Source organism: Opisthocomus hoazin, chromosome 1 (assembly GCF_030867145.1).
Source record: "Opisthocomus hoazin isolate bOpiHoa1 chromosome 1, bOpiHoa1.hap1, whole genome shotgun sequence".
Classification (NCBI taxonomy): domain Eukaryota; kingdom Metazoa; phylum Chordata; class Aves; order Opisthocomiformes; family Opisthocomidae; genus Opisthocomus; species Opisthocomus hoazin.
Window position 1 is genome coordinate 33,430,620 of NC_134414.1, and position 15,894 is coordinate 33,446,513.

The 15,894-nt window shown below is 36.4% G+C and overlaps 1 protein-coding gene across 3 annotated transcripts in view; it reads left to right on the forward strand.

Moving 5' to 3' along the window:
- INTS6 (integrator complex subunit 6) overlaps positions 1–15,894 on the forward strand; it is a 46,007-nt gene that overhangs the window by 25,047 nt on the left and 5,066 nt on the right. For 2 of the 3 annotated variants that reach the window (XM_075421176.1, XM_075421166.1), the window contains 12 exons: positions 3,515–3,698; positions 4,674–4,799; positions 5,622–5,776; positions 8,633–8,785; positions 8,911–9,043; positions 9,550–9,644; positions 10,065–10,175; positions 11,794–12,009; positions 12,118–12,244; positions 13,515–13,657; positions 14,302–14,536; positions 15,272–15,643. In XM_075421176.1, coding sequence (XP_075277291.1) covers positions 3,515–3,698; positions 4,674–4,799; positions 5,622–5,776; positions 8,633–8,785; positions 8,911–9,043; positions 9,550–9,644; positions 10,065–10,175; positions 11,794–12,009; positions 12,118–12,244; positions 13,515–13,657; positions 14,302–14,536; positions 15,272–15,643 — 2,050 coding nt within the window. The remainder of the gene's footprint in view (positions 1–3,514; positions 3,699–4,673; positions 4,800–5,621; positions 5,777–8,632; positions 8,786–8,910; positions 9,044–9,549; positions 9,645–10,064; positions 10,176–11,793; positions 12,010–12,117; positions 12,245–13,514; positions 13,658–14,301; positions 14,537–15,271; positions 15,644–15,894) is intronic. The other variant, XM_075421186.1, reaches the window with a different exon arrangement.

Sequence of the window (15,894 nt, forward strand, 5' to 3'; positions counted from 1 at the left end):
CTCTGTGACTTATTTCCTATGGAAGAATGATTTGTAGCTTTCTATCTTTGTGTTATAACTGCATACGATGGAATGGAAAAAGATAGGAAAGCATAACGCTGTTAACTCTGTTTAGAGTTTCTCAGTCTGTCAGCTTGTTTTCTCAGCTGGGCATGAATCTTGTTGCCCATCCTTAGTCCTCTAAGGCTGAAATGCTGCGTTTGCTTGGAATGTTAGATGTGTCTTGTCTTTTTATGGGTACCAGAAAAGCCTGCAAGGAAAGTAACTTACTGATTATTTTTTTTTTAAGATTTTTTTTTTTAATACAAAAAGACAAAGAAGCTGACTGCCTCTATATGGATGTTTTTATTAAGTACCTAATTGTGTAACAACTGTTTTTCCGGCACGGAGCTGCCTGTAATTACCTGGGTACTAAACTTAAGCAGTGCTAGTGCTGCCTATTGTAATGTGTGAGCCTGTATGTGCAGTCATTGCCAGAAGAGCATTGCACTCTTTCACCAGCTACCATGCCACTGCAGAGTTCTCTAATGCTGATCTAGCTTTTTTAGGCCTAGGGTCTCTTAAGATCCTCTGATGTTTTTTTGAGGATTTCAGACTGTGCTGCTTCTTATGATCGTATAAATGTATGTAGAAACAAGGACTCGGAATAAACAGAATAGCTGCTCACCAATAACAGAGTTCTTTAAGATCTCCTCACTAACAGGCTGTCTTCCAACTCCTCTCAGTTCTTGAACATTTTAGTGGCTTTAAACGCAGGGAAGAGGGGTGTAAGGCACACACAGCTATCTTATTGTAGCATTGTGGCATTTGGGAATGATAGGGTTTGTGTGTGCTCCTACAGACTAGTGTTGAGACAAACCAGCTGTTTTATAGTTCTAAGCTGGGAGGACGCTGGTGTGTCATTATATATAGACAACAAGTTAAAGACCATTACTGGTGACCATTGCTTACGTTTAAATTGTTCAGTCTAGCTTCTCAACAATCAATATGAAGGACAAAGAGAAAAAGATATGCGTGCCTTCATATTGAAACATGTGTGGGGAAAGAGAAATGCACGATGTACATTTCTAGGCCTGTCTTATTTTCTGCCAGGTATGCAGTTGCTGTAGTAATGCAATACCACTTAAAAAAAAGTAACTAGAGGCGAGAAGACCAAGTTACTAATGTCTGTGGAGAATGAGGCCTGGTTTAAATCTATAAGTTCTCCAGTAACATGGATGTTAAATTTAACTGGAATTAAACTGTGAGAAAGGAAGTGAGGACATTTGACTTCATGTTGATGGCTTTGTATGTCATCTTACAGTTTGAAAATGTTTCTGATAGTAATATGTACATAATGCAATGGCCTGCTGCTGAGTACTGTTTGGTTTTGGGGTTCTCTCAATATAACCAGCTGAGCCAAAGAAAGGTTTTGTAGTTTGAGATAAACTGAACTCAGGATAGTGTTGGTGCAGGGTCCAGCGGGATACTTCTATATATAAATATATATATCAAAAAAATACTTATATATGTTGCCTGAAGAAAAACAGTGCTGTGACACAGGTATGTTTTGCAGATGAAATGTGCATTTCATGGCTAGTAAATCTTTGGTTCAGTCAGATCTAAGTAGGAAAGTTTGGTGAATGGCATTCCTTAATAATAGCCCCAAGTGAGGATGGTGTAGTGCTTGCAATTGAGTTGTACTGTCAAGATTCTAAGCTGTTCACTTAAGGGTGTGGCTATTCTTTTAACTGAGTTTTCTTTGCCAGGCAGGCATTGCTGGCTCTTTGTGCAAAAAAAGGGAAAGACATGCATATGAATCAGTAAGAAACCAGATACATAGCTGAGTGCCCTTTGACCAATTTCACATGAAACATTTGGGGAAAATAGTGCTTTTCTCACATGTGCTCTCTGCTTGCATCAGCAAAAGCGGAAATTCAGGAGGAAGCATCAGGTGTACTGAAAAGTCCAAGGTGTTCTGGTTCTTGGTTGTGTGTTACGAGAGTGGGTTTGTGTTTATTCTTGGCTTTGAGATTGTGTCAATAGATTGATTATTTTTCAAACACGAAGGTGTGTATTTTTGCCAATATGAGATGCTTGCAATTATGTGAATAGAAATAGCTGAGGGTTTCCAGTTTGGAAGTTAGGTTTAGTGCTTTCAAGTTCATCTTTTTAAAACAAGCAAATGAAAGTGTTTGAGAAACTGTTGAGTTGCTTCAGCTTTTGGGCTTAACCTTTGTATTTGGCTTTGTAGTGGAACTGTTTGCACCACCTGAGTCATTGTTTTGGGGATTTTTTTTTTTCCCGCTTTATGGCTGCAGTACTCCAGATTAAAGGAGAATTTTGCTTGTACTGGCAATGGTATCATCAGCCAGGGATCTATCAAATTTTTCTGAAACTTGTAATTACTTGTTATAAGTCTAGTCTATCTATTCAGGGCTTCTGTAATTGAATGTTTTGATAAGCTTTCTTTTTTCCACTAATCTGTGTGAGGTATCTGGATACAAAAAGAGGCTGGAGTCTTCTGAATGCCTTGTGCAATCCCTTGGAAGCTAAAGCACTGATTTTTTTTCTTTCGGTTAACTGGTTATAAAACTACTGCTAACCCTGGGAACTTTAGATGTTCTGTTAGTATCTCTGGCTATTGCTGTTAGAAGTTTATAAATAATATCCTGAGCATTGCTGTATCTTTAGTGCAGCATGCTTGAAGTCTGAAACTTGAATCTCTGTACTGTCTCTTCTGGGAATTAAAGCAAAAAGAAATGCTCACATGTATTGTATGTCCCTGGATGGTATCTTCAATATTTTGAACTAAAACTTTTATGTAGTTCTTCCCAGACAGAGGCAACGCAGTCGTGCATGGCAAGCAATTCTTCCTTGTATGGGTAGCTGCGTCTATTGTTATGTATTACCTAAAAGTGAGAACTCATTTTACATTTCAGTGTTGATTTTAATCTTAATCTCTGTTTTTCGTTTAAAGCACAGGCGTGAGTTTAGTTGTGAGATATACCCAAGTTATGTAAAATCTCTGCTTTCTGATTCTATAACCTAACTACCACGTTAGTTCACTTGTTAAAACTGAATTTGGAGTAGGTCCTGGCAGCTTGATATTTTTGAGCGACTGTACCCAAGTTACATTTCTTCAGCAGGAGTCTTAGATTAACATTACCTTTTCATTCAGTTGTGCTTTTTATTGTGAAGGATCAAGGAAAAGACTGATCTCAGAATGGGCCTGTTCTGCAGAATGTTGTTTGAACAAAAGAATGCTGCAGTGAAACAGTTCTTACTGCTGACATTCTAAAGAAAACATTCTATTGATTCTGAAGTTTATATCAGTTTTAAAAACCAGTTGTTCCCACTTGGTTTGTAACTCTCAACTTCGTGCATCATGTTGTCTTGAAACGTTTGAAGTGTTGATTAAATGATAAATATCTGTGCAGAGGTTGTAAGTGTGTTTATGTAGAGTGAATTGCCATCACTGTGACCTGAATATTTTTTTAAAGCAGTACATTTACAGATTTAAATTCCTTTTCAGCTCCATTTACCTCTCAATTCCCCTCTACCTGGAAGCGAGTTGACTAAGGAACCCTTTCGATGGGATCAGAGGTTATTTGCTTTGGTTCTCCGGTTGCCCGGTATTGCAGCACCGGAATCGGAGCAGGTAACAGGGGTACCGGTGGATGACTCGGCAATCACACCCATGTGTGAGGTCACAGGAGGTGAGTGCCCTGGTTTCCTTTGACAAGTCAATACTTTTGAAAATGTAAATGGATTCAATTTAGCTCTATTAATCATGTGGATGCGGTGGAATAAGTATTTCTAAGTTCTTATGTTACTTTTCAAACTCAGGACTCCAAGACTAAAGACACTTATTGCATTAAAGCTACAGTTTAGTGTAACCTGTCTTGGGAGAGTGTGAATCTACTTTCTATTTTTTTGAAGAGAAAACTTCTTTCTAACACACCTCAGTATCACAATTAGGAATTGTAGAAATTGATTCTGTTCTGCAGTACATTTTGCTAAATTCCTGTCATACTCTGATCTAAAGCAGACAAAAGTGAAGTAGTTGTGTTAGATTGGGTTTTTTTTCTCTCCAGATCATGCAGAATGCATAATAATTCTGCAAAATTGATTTTTTCTCTTCGTCAGAACTCATATTCTTAATCTCTTAGAAATTATATTCCAGATCAAACTCAGGCATTAGTTTTATTATTTGTTTGTAAAAGCTTTTGATTACGTCATGTATTGAAAACATAATGATTCTTCTGATGCATCAGAGGTGATGTGATAGAAAGCAAACAAAGGGATTTAAAAAGCATTCCGAAATGATTTGATTCCACTGCTTTCTGACTGTAATATAGGCTATGCTAACAGTGCTTCGACTAAATTTTGCGGACAGTTGAGTGTTGATGTCAGTCACAAGGGGGAGCCCATTTTCCATGAATGCAACCACAAATTTGAGTTAGTCATTAGGGGGCTAAAACCCAAACATTTCCAATGAGGCGTGTCTAACACTGTCACTGCTTCGCTAGGCTGCCTTGCTGCTTAAACAAAGAGGGAGTGTTCAGGAGAGCCTTGAAATCAGTGATCCATACATAAATCAATGTGTGTGGCAGGTGAACGATTTTGAATGATCAAAGTTAAAGTAAGGACAGAAACACTGGACAACCTTAACCTTGACTATTTAATTCTAGGCCGATCATATTGTGTGTGCTCTCCAAGAATGCTGAATCAGTGTCTGGAGTCGTTGGTGCAAAAAGTGCAAAGTGGAGTGGTAATAAATTTTGAAAAAGCTGGACCAGATCCCTCACCAGTTGAAGGTAGTTGAAATTTTTTACACTGTGATATCAAATGGCAGGGATGACTATCAATATAATTTACTGAACTTAATGTAGTAGTTGCCAAAACAAAAGGAAAACTATTGCAATTTAAAAGACATTACTACAAAAGGGACCTGCTAGGTCTGAAATTCTGGTGTACTTTTCCAAATACTGGCTGTAGCTGCTAGACAGTGTGTAAAACTTCTACATTTGGTCATAATACTCAAGTAGTCTTAAATGCAGTTATTCACTTCAAGCATAGTTAAATGGGTTCATGAGTTTTAAGCAGTAGTTTTCAGCCAGCTAGAAATGTAAATAGTTTTATATGGAAATACTGTGGGTTTATATGCTTATCCTTTTTTGTTTAAAGTTGTAAAGTGGCTGCATTAAGAGTTAAAATGGCAAAAATGACTGTGCAGCCTTAACTTCTTGCTCTAAATGGCTTAGCTAGGTCCCTCTTAGGATGTTACTTGGAAGTGTTTGTGGGATTTTTTTTTTAATCCTGCTTTGCTGCAGTAAAAAGTTAGTCCAGCAGTATTAGTTGTGTGTATCAATTTTGCTTTAATGCATGGAGATTTGAAATTTATTATTATGAAAGGCTCCAGATAATTGGCTTTCTCAGCTCTGATCCTGTAAACATTCAGTGCTTATTTGGTTTCTCATAGTTTGGGTTTTTGCAGAAGTGCTTACTGACAACTATCTGCTATTCTTAGAAATAATATTAACTGGGGGTACAGTTCTTAAACTCTTCACAGAAGTGGTTTAATACACTTTTTGAGTTTTAACACTATTTTGACTCTATAAAACATTTTTCTTCTGTAGATGGGCAGGTGGATATATCTAGACCCTTTGGACCCCAACCTTGGCACAGCTGTCACAAACTAATTTATGTCAGACCAAACCCTAAAACTGGGGTTCCTATAGGTCATTGGCCTGTTCCCGAGTCCTTTTGGCCAGATCAAAATTCTCCAACACTGGTACGTACTGAAGTTAGATAAAGCGAAAGGGTTTGTGTGTCAGGGAATATTCCAGGATTTGTGATTCACTGATTTTTAAATCTTGAGAAGCGTACTTCATGGTAGCTACACTGTAAAAGCAGTGTGACCTAAGAAGGAATAAAACATGTAAACTGTGTTGCAGTTATCTCAGATGAATTACTGATGAGCAAATAATACTATGGGGTTTGCTTTTTAGGAACTTTCAAGCATTAAGAAACTGTCTGTAACAGATCTATTTGACCTAGTACATGCATGTAGTGTTTCTGTTTGAACTTTGTTAAAATATCAAGCCAGAAGTAAGGTGGCACTTTGACAATAAGCTGTGAAATTCTATTGCCTCACAGATGGTATTAATAGAAGATAGTATGATCTTCCCAATTTTGAATCCTTGTGGTAGTTCTGTCTTTATTCTAGCCGGTGAATGTAACTTCATCTGCTGTTGTTCAGTGTAGTCATACCTTCAGTTTATCCCAAGTAGAGGAACTCACCTTGTTTTTTTTAAATACTACCTGCAGAATTAATTTTACTTTCATACAAGAATGTATGCCATTTCCTTTTGGTCTGAGAACTAATTGTTAGTATAGCATAATGTATTTTTGTGTCTCTGCTAATCTTTGAAAATCATTAAAGTAGAAATAATGCAGTTGTATAATTGTTCCCTACATTTCATCATGGATTTTATTGATTTTTGTGGTTTTCTGATTTGAAACTAGTGTAATGACTAGCAAACTTGCTGAACTTTTCATAATTTTTATCTTCTTTCTTTGAATAATACATAAAGTCCTTTGAAATACAAGTTGTTGAGGAGTGATACAAGTATGAAATTGTAGTTGTATTTACAGGTTTGATATTGCTGGTGTCTGTGGCCACATTCATTGAAGGACGTGGATGCCCTTCTGAACTACAAAGCAAGCTAGCATATATGAATAAAAGTAAATGTTCTATAGTCATTTAAAAAACAGAGTGTCATTGTGCACTGGATATTAAAAACCTGCTCTAGGAAAACTGTCCTGTGTACCTGTAATCGCTATCAATGGCATATCTACCTCCAGTCAGTACAGTTTGTCTGCTACTGCAGATCTTGATTGAGATTCCTCAATTAGATCTTGCCAAGTGAAGAGCTGTTGAACTAAATCTGCTGAAACATGAGGCTGGCTTACCCAGATGTCGAGAAAATGAGAAAAAATTCTTCTCTCAGTTGTAGCATGTATAGCTCTCATAACTGCATAAAGCACTGGATTATTGCACGTGCAGCTAAATTCCTGTTGATATCAGTTGGAATTCCACATTGAATGTTCCTTATGCGCTGTTGGGGAGCTAAGTTTGCTGATAGTGTTTCAAGACTTGTATTTCCTTACTGTTCTGAAAATAAAGTGTTAAAACTTAGCATATGTTGTGACTCTTGTCTACTTAAGAGTCCATAGTTAGATATTTTTTCGTCCATCTTGTCTGATCTACAATGGAGTTGTCTCAAACAGTGCTACCCCAACAACTGTTTCATGTACTGTAGGTGATGATGCTATCAAGGCTTTCTTAAATGTATATGAAAGTCTGCTGCTAATTATGTTGGCAGATCAACAAGTAAATGGCTGCTCCCACTGCTCTGAAGTAAAAATAATTCTGCTGTCCAGCTGAGGGTTATTGGACTTCTCAAGTCTTAGCATTCAACTTCTTTTGCAGCCTTTTTATTGCTAGTGTAATTGCTTCATGGCTTGGGCAAAAACTCCACCACAGGTATTTATTGGAGGCATCTTCCTTGAAGAAAATTGCAGTTCCTTCAGTTGATTGTGCCTCCTGTTTTGTGTGCACTTGGACGGTACACATTCCTCATAGTGGAGACACTCAAGGCAAGACCAGCTCGGTGGGCAGATAACGTTTGGATAGCTCATCCTAAAGGGAAGAGGCTAGAGCTTATAGATGTAGAAAAATTACTTTCAAGGTGAGGTGGTAGGAAGGTCCAAGAAACCCTGTATTCCTCTAGTTCGTCTTATGTATTTATTAGTTACCTTCTTGTAAAGAGAGTAAATGGAAGGAGGCTTCCCAATGGAGCTCTTCCCCAGATTCTAGTGGCCTTGGAGGAGGCTCAGGGTAAGTATAAGAACTCATGTTCCTCTCCTGAAAACCCTTCAGTTGAAGGCGTATAGCTCCAATTTTCATCACACACAAAAAATCAGCTTTCCCTTTGAGCAAAAGAAATTTCATATATGTTGGTGACTTATACTTGAAACCCAAGGCACAGGGGCCTGTTCCTTGTGATTAATAAAAAGGTTGAATCCGAACACTTCAACTGCTTGAATTGAAATAGTTTTTCACAGGCCTAGTTAAAATGTGAGTTCTAAAGCTTGCTTTCTGAATTCATACTGCTCTTGGTTATTATAATTCAGTCTGGTTTTTGTAACTTAAATTTGCCAAGAAGGAAAAGTGCTGGAGGAAGTCAGCAAATGCAAAAGTACAGCGCCTGCTTCTGTAGGGAGTAAAAATGGGCATGTACCTGAGTAGCATTGACGATTTTTTTTTTGTCCCCTTTGTGATTTATTTCCATTTGCAAAGTTTTTGTGTATATGCAAGAAGTTTTATTTGCGTACTATTCTAGCTTATTAGGTAAAATAATTGGTGTATATGTAGAAAATAAGATTCCTTATTTTAAGACATTTTAAGACAGTGCTAACATAAATTAATGCTTAGGACTCATTAACAATATATATGAATTCTGTATTGAATAGGCTCCTTAAATATGTCTGTTTTTCCAAAGAACCTGTATTACTTTGGTTGTCATAGCACAATTTCATTTTAATAGTTGTGCAGACTTATTAACAGTGGAATTCTTATGTTTAGCCACCTCGCACATCTCATCCTGTGGTGAAATTTTCCTGTACTGACTGTGAACCGATGGTCATTGACAAACTGCCTTTTGATAAATATGAGTTAGAACCTTCACCACTGACCCAGTTTATCTTGGAAAGAAAATCCCCTCAGACCTGCTGGCAGGCAAGTAGAGCGCATGCTGAATTGAATTTATTTAAAGAATGCTGGTTTTAATAGACTTCATTTTGTAATCAATTTCAGCACAAAATATTTTGGATTTACATACAATATAATGTGTTTTATTGCAGGTATATGTGAGCAATAGTGCAAAATACAGTGAACTTGGTCATCCTTTTGGTTACTTGAAAGCTAGTACAGCGCTGAATTGTGTGAATTTATTTGTGATGCCTTACAATTATCCAGTCCTCCTTCCACTGCTAGGTAAATACGACTTCATAAAAATTTTCTTAGGTGGTAGGCAATTGAAAAATTGTCTCATCTAAATAGATTACTGCAATTAATACTAATATTAATTACACACCGGTAGAAAGATTGAATGTTGAGCAATGTATTTATCATCTGTGACTTGTTTCGCTTGTTACCAATTGGCTGACCTTCCTGACTCAGACTCAATGTGTAAGATAAATTACTTAAAGATATCTGAAAGAATGATGATTTGGTCTCACTTCTTTCATTATTTTAGGAGCCGTTTTTCCCAATCTGTTGTCTCAATTACCAATTCAATTTGATAAATAATTTATCAGGTTCTATCTTTTGGCTGCAGCATTTATCTTTTGTGTGTGTATATTCAGTTTAGTTTTGCATATATGTTAAAATACATATATTAATTTAAGCACTGAGGAATTTGCTTTTCTTTTATTAGAAGAAAAGATGCAATGCTGTCTAGACATGCCTTTCACTTTTTCTCTTCTTTTTACAACCATCAGATGACTTGTTTAAAGTACACAAGGCAAAGCCTACGTTGAAATGGCGACAGTCATTTGAAAGCTATTTGAAGACAATGCCTCCTTATTATCTTGGGGTGAGATGACTTACTGTGTTAAAATTTCTATTTTATTATGTAACAGCCAATATCTTTCTGCTATGGGTTATTCCCCATTTCGAGTAGAGTATATATTAATTTGAGAGAATAGCTAACCTTCATGCATAATAATACTTACTGTTTTCACTGGAGTCCTGTGGAAGGCTGGAGACCTGAATGTTATGAAAATTTCATCAGCTGTGACTCATATATAATGATATCTCTGTTAATAATTGATTCTGTATGAATGGAACAATGCTTTAAAACAACAACAAAAAAATACTACCTGAAAGTCTTTGTTTTTCTTCTTTTCTAACTTTGAGGACCTCAGGTTCTATTTGAAATGAATATGGTTAGTTGAAGTATGTATACAACCCTTATAAAGTTAAATATGACTATACAATATATTCTGTGTTTCAGCCTTTGAAGAAAGCTGTGAGAATGATGGGAGCACCAAACCTTATAGCTGACAATGTGGAATATGGACTTAGTTACAGTGTCATTTCTTATCTCAAAAAGTTGAGTCAGCAGGTAAAGTTGAAGTAAAAGAACAGTAAAAATTTATTCTAATATAAGAATAATCTTAAAATACTCAAGTTCAATGGCTTTGAGGAAGAAAGAGCAGAAAGATCAAGTTAATACCTTCCCATAAGCAATTAGCAAAAAAAGCATTTTGGTCTTCTGATTTGAGGGAAAATTTGACATTTAAATCTAGATTTGATAGACTGACTATAAAGATAGAGGTACAAATTGAGATTTTTTTGTGTGTGTAAGGAGCATTTTTACTTGTACAGACAGTAACATACTTTTGTCCAAAAGAAAACATGTTGTCTTACCTTAGATGTTAAAGCTTTATGTTCTAACATTTTTTCAGAAAATAGGGATGTGTACTTTGTGCATCTGAATCAGAAAGTGTCTGTTCTTTGGCTTGTGAAATGCAATGGGAAGTGTTCAGTAAATATAAAGTGACATAATTCAGAATCTCAAGTAAGAATACAGATGTAGAAGTGGCAAGTGACCTTTTGAAATGGTTGACTGTGTTCAGAATCGTGCTCATACATTTGACTAGTCTCCTGCACCAGCTGAAGCATTTCTGCCCTGCTACCTCCACTTTTATTTTGTTGAGCTGTGCATGTTAAGCTTTCAAGATATTAAAATAATACAGTAGGCTTGAAACTTCAAGAAACAGTAGTGCAAGTATTTGTAACTTAGCTAATGAGTTCTTATGGACCAGCTTTCTCTTAAAACATTAATATAAATGATTATTTGAGGAAGCAAACCTCTTGAAATTTAGAGTATATTCTTTTAAATTGTAGTCATATTGCTCAGTATTCTGTGAACTGGTGTCTCGACCTAGGCATCTTAGACTCCCAAAATGTAGCAACATGCACTGCAAATTGTACTTGAAGCTTTTCTGACTTCTGAAAAGCACTGCCAGTAGAGACTCAGTATTCTAAAGCACATATTCAAATTTTGAGTAGTCTATAAATTTATGTGAAACTGCAAAAACAACATTGGCAGATGTATTATGAAATTACGTTTGGCTCTTTGTTCAACTATGTTCTGCCAAAAAGCTGGCACTTATGAACATGTTAAATTTTGGTACAAATCTAACATAATATTGAGGGTTAGGTCTGTCTAATAAATATGAAATATATGATAATACCCAATTCTGTTTGATTAATGTTGTGACTATTCATATTGAGCTTTTTAAAAGTTGATACCATTTTTGACTGATCTCAACTATAGTTGTGGGAGAATCGGTCTTTTGAGAGTTACAGTATTTAGCTCTTATTGTAGAAAACAGTCTATGTGAGTACAGATAGATTTGCAGAGAATTACTAGTCAAATTATGGCATTTTATGAAAATAAAAGCATTGCATGCATATTGGTGCTTAGATACCATAACGGGCAGCAGAGGAGAAATATGCAGAAGACCTAGGCACAAACTGTTCACTATATTTAAAATTGTAGTAAGCATTAAGTGGTTATGTATTAAGCACTACTTAAGCACTCATCCTGGTTATAGTCATCATAGTGTATTAGCACATTGTTGAATCTTCTAGGTAGGTTTTTAAAATGAATAAGTCTGACTAATCCTTTTAAGAGCATATTGTCAATTTTATTTATTTATTTATTTCAAATTAAGGCCAAAATAGAGTCCGATAGAGTCATTGGCTCTGTAGGCAAAAAGGTAGCGCAAGAGACTGGAATTAAGGTCAGAAGCAGATCACACAACCTGTCTATGGCACATAGGAACGATTTTCAACATCTGCTACAGGGGATTACTGGGGAAATTCCTCATAGACCTCTAGACCTCAATATGAAGGAGTATGCTGGGTTCCAAATAGCTTTGCTGAATAAGGTAAGCACCACTGTGTGTAATGTTGTTATTTTCAATATACTTCCATTGAAATGCTAGATATTGTTTCATACATGGAATTAATTGGAACTTTATTTACTGGAACAATAGGATGTGAAACCTCAGACTTTTAGAAATGCTTATGACATACCCAGAAGAAATCTTTTGGATCAGTTAACACGAATGAGATCAAATTTACTGAAGAGTACTCGCAAGTTCCTCAAAGGACAAGATGAAGGTTAGATAACAGTTTATTTTTTTTGCCTGACCATGGTATAATTGTTACTAAAAAAGAGGACTGTAACAAACAGCGTAGTTATTTAAAACTTAGTGGATATCTGATACTGCCATTAAACTGCATGTGTTTTAGATTTTTTTTCCTTAAATCACTTCCTGGGAAAAAGATAGTGAGGATAGAGGTGCGGGTTCCCTGCTCTGTCCTTTAGTCTGTATGAGGAGACTTGGGCTTTTACATAAGATTTTTTTGTGCACTGTTTTTTCCCCGACTTTCTTGATATGTCTAAGAAAAAAATCACAGGGCAGTTCTGAATGTTGCAATCACTCTCTGTACAAGTGGATTGTGAGCAGTGGAAAAGTAGGATGGCTCACTGGGTGCTGCTAGCGCGATTCTTTTGCCCTTAGGCCAAGAGCAAATAGTTCAGTAGTCTGCTAATTTATACCTTTCTGCTGTGTCTTCTGGCACTGCTTTATGGCATCTAACAAACAGAAGATGATGAAATAACTGGAGAAAATGAGAAGGGCAATGCAAGTGAAAGTGGATGTTACATTAGTCCTGCCAATGCTTAGGTCAGATTAACATCTGTGATCAAGTGATAATGTCATGTGAAATGCAGAGAAGTTGCTCTTTGGCGACTGGGTTAAATCACATAAAAACTAATGTTGTTTTTTTTCCTGCTATTTCTGCTAGCATGTGTTTTGTTTGATCAAAAGCTTGGCAACTTTAAACCCATAACAAGTTTAGAATTGAGTCCTATAGACTTGAAGAATTTGTTTATTCTGGTGGTGAAAAATCACTGTTGCTTTGGGAAAATGCTAGTCTCAATAATTAAATTTTGTGTGGCTAAAATTGGAGAGAGTTGTGTCAAAGCTGGATGCAGCATGGCACTACTGCTTTGCATTTATGTCTTTTGTTTGTAGTAATGTTTTAGTAATAATTTGTTCCCAGTCTCAGTTTTTTTCACCCATCTACCCTATTGAAAACTTAAGGGACATATTGGAAAACTAACATCCATGCATGACAACTGCTGGTTATTTCCTTGTCATAATGATAAATACACAAGAGATGTAATGATTCATTTAAGCAAGTTTCCTGCACTCGAAACATGGTGTTATAAATACCAGTTAGGTGAGAATAATGGTGAGTTTTCACATGTGTTTTGTTAATGCATTTGATAAAAGACTGAAAACTGGAGGTGTGAAGTGGATATAGACTAAATTCTCATAGGGTGAGCAGTATTGTATATTAATAAACTCTTCTGTTATGATAGATCAAGTTCACAGCGTACCTATAGCACAAATGGGAAACTACCAGGAGTACCTAAAACAAATACCTTCTCCACTCAGAGAGCTTGATCCTGATCAACCACGAAGGCTTCACACATTTGGCAATCCTTTCAAATTGGACAAAAAGGTGACTTTTCTATAAAGCTTTTTAAATCATGTGCTGTTGTAATGTGTGCACTGCTGATTAGACTATTCAGAGAGCAATGTGTTGGAGAAACACTTTCAAGTATTTGGAAAAGTACTACTTACAAGAAAGCATCTCAGATGTTTTTCCATCAGTAGTATCCTGTGGAGGGCAGTCTTTATTGGAAAACTAATATTATGCCTCTGAATTATATTATACATTAAATACATTTGTCACTGTAGTATACCTAATACCTAATCATGTTTCCTTTACCAAATTTTCTCCATAAAAAGTTTCCCGTAACTTTGAGAGCGTGGACTCTCCCTTTTGTCCAAATCTGTCTTGTACTTGACCAAATTACCAGTATCATTTAGACCTCTGCTTTTAAATGTTTGAGTCATTTTGCAATTACTGAAAAGGAAGTTTGACAGCCCACTCCGTTGTCTTACTTGACAAGGGTGTTGGATAAGGGCCTTAAGTACATTGATTTAGTCTAGGAAGGATTTGGTTGATATTTGAGAATTCAGTGCATAATGGTGTGTGATACATAATTGCCTTATACGTGGTAAACATCATCAGAACATTCATTGTATTTTATGTGTTTTTGGTGTAAAGTTTAAGAATTCTCTCTGTTAAATTCATTACAGGGAATGATGATAGATGAAGCAGATGAATTTGTATCAGGACCTCAAAATAAACATAAAAGACCTGGAGAACCAAGTATGCAAGGGATTCCAAAAAGAAGACGTTGTATGTCCCCCCTGCTCAGAGGTCGACCGCAAACTCCTCCGGTTGTGAATAACCACATCGGGGGAAAAGGGCCACCAACACCAATCGCACAAACGCAGCCTGACCTTGTTAAACCTATTCCTGTTCACAAAAGTAAGTGAATCTTCGTCAGCTTTAGAGAGTTTGCTTTTTCATTTATGAAAAACACTTATGTAGAAATACCATTGGCTGATTTCCCTAATATGGCAATTTTATCCCTCATTTTTGAAAATGAAGTATTTAAGTACGTATTTGGGGTTAATTACAGAAAGAGTTAATATAGTCCTTCAGACAGAGGTTTCTCATACGAACTTCCCAGTATAAACAATGTATTTCCTGTATTAAATGAGGAGACAATGTAGACGGTCAGAAGGGTGTTCTCTTTTTGCCCTGGCAATTCAAATGCTCAAAAAGTACCACAACATGAAGTTAACTTGAATTTCGTTGTAGTGCGGTGAATTCACTTCTCTCATTGTGGAGCGGAGGTGCTGTGTAACAGTCTCACTGTCTGTTCAGCACTAAAGTAAACTTTGCCAGTTCGATTTAAGGGGAAAGTCAAGCAGGTCATGAAAGCACATTTTACAGGTGGTGTTTCTTTTGTTGGTAGTCCGTATAGCAATTTCCCTTTTCATATAAAGGCTATACTTGCCATTTTTTTAAGCCATTAATTGCCAGGAGATATAGTAATGTGCTCAGTGTTACAACCCACAAACACATTTTCTTATGCCTGGTGTGAGACTATACAAGCTGGAGCATAGGTGTACAAGAGTTTAATACTGAACTGACTCGTTGACTTCTATCAGATGATAAAGCATGTGAAACTGGCAAGTGTAATCTTTGTTTTTTCAGCATTGGAAACCAATAATGAGGTTACAATGGATGATGTGGTTGAGAATCATGTTACAGACCCACTTTCCTCAGACATTTTCCCAAATACTGTGGATTCAGAGTTTTTAATGTCCTCTTCTCCGTTCAATTCACTGGATCGACCGGCAGCTCCTACAGAGGACGTAGGCCATGAACATTTAGGGAATAACTTGAATGTTGATGGGTTTTTGGAGAATCATGAGGAATCGGGTAGTAAAGAACAAAGTACAGAAGAGAACTTGCCACTGTCTTCACCCAGCAAAGGGAAAAAATCAGTGCATTGTAGAAGTTCCAGAGAGATTAATCTAGAACTAAGAGCACAAATTATGAAAGAGATCCGAAAACCAGGAAGGAGTAAGTATACCAAATCTCTCTTTCAGATGATTGTCCTGAGAGCTAGATAAAGAATTCATAGTAGATCACTATTTTAGAAACATACTGAACCACGAGACTGAAGTAAAATAAATTTAAAACTGAAAAGATATGTTTTAAAATCTCTGTTAAAAAATTCCTGGATGAGTGATTAAAACTTTGCTATACTTATCAATGTTCTTGAAAGTAATGTTTTTTATATTATCAGTATTAGAATTAACTTGTTAGGTGTT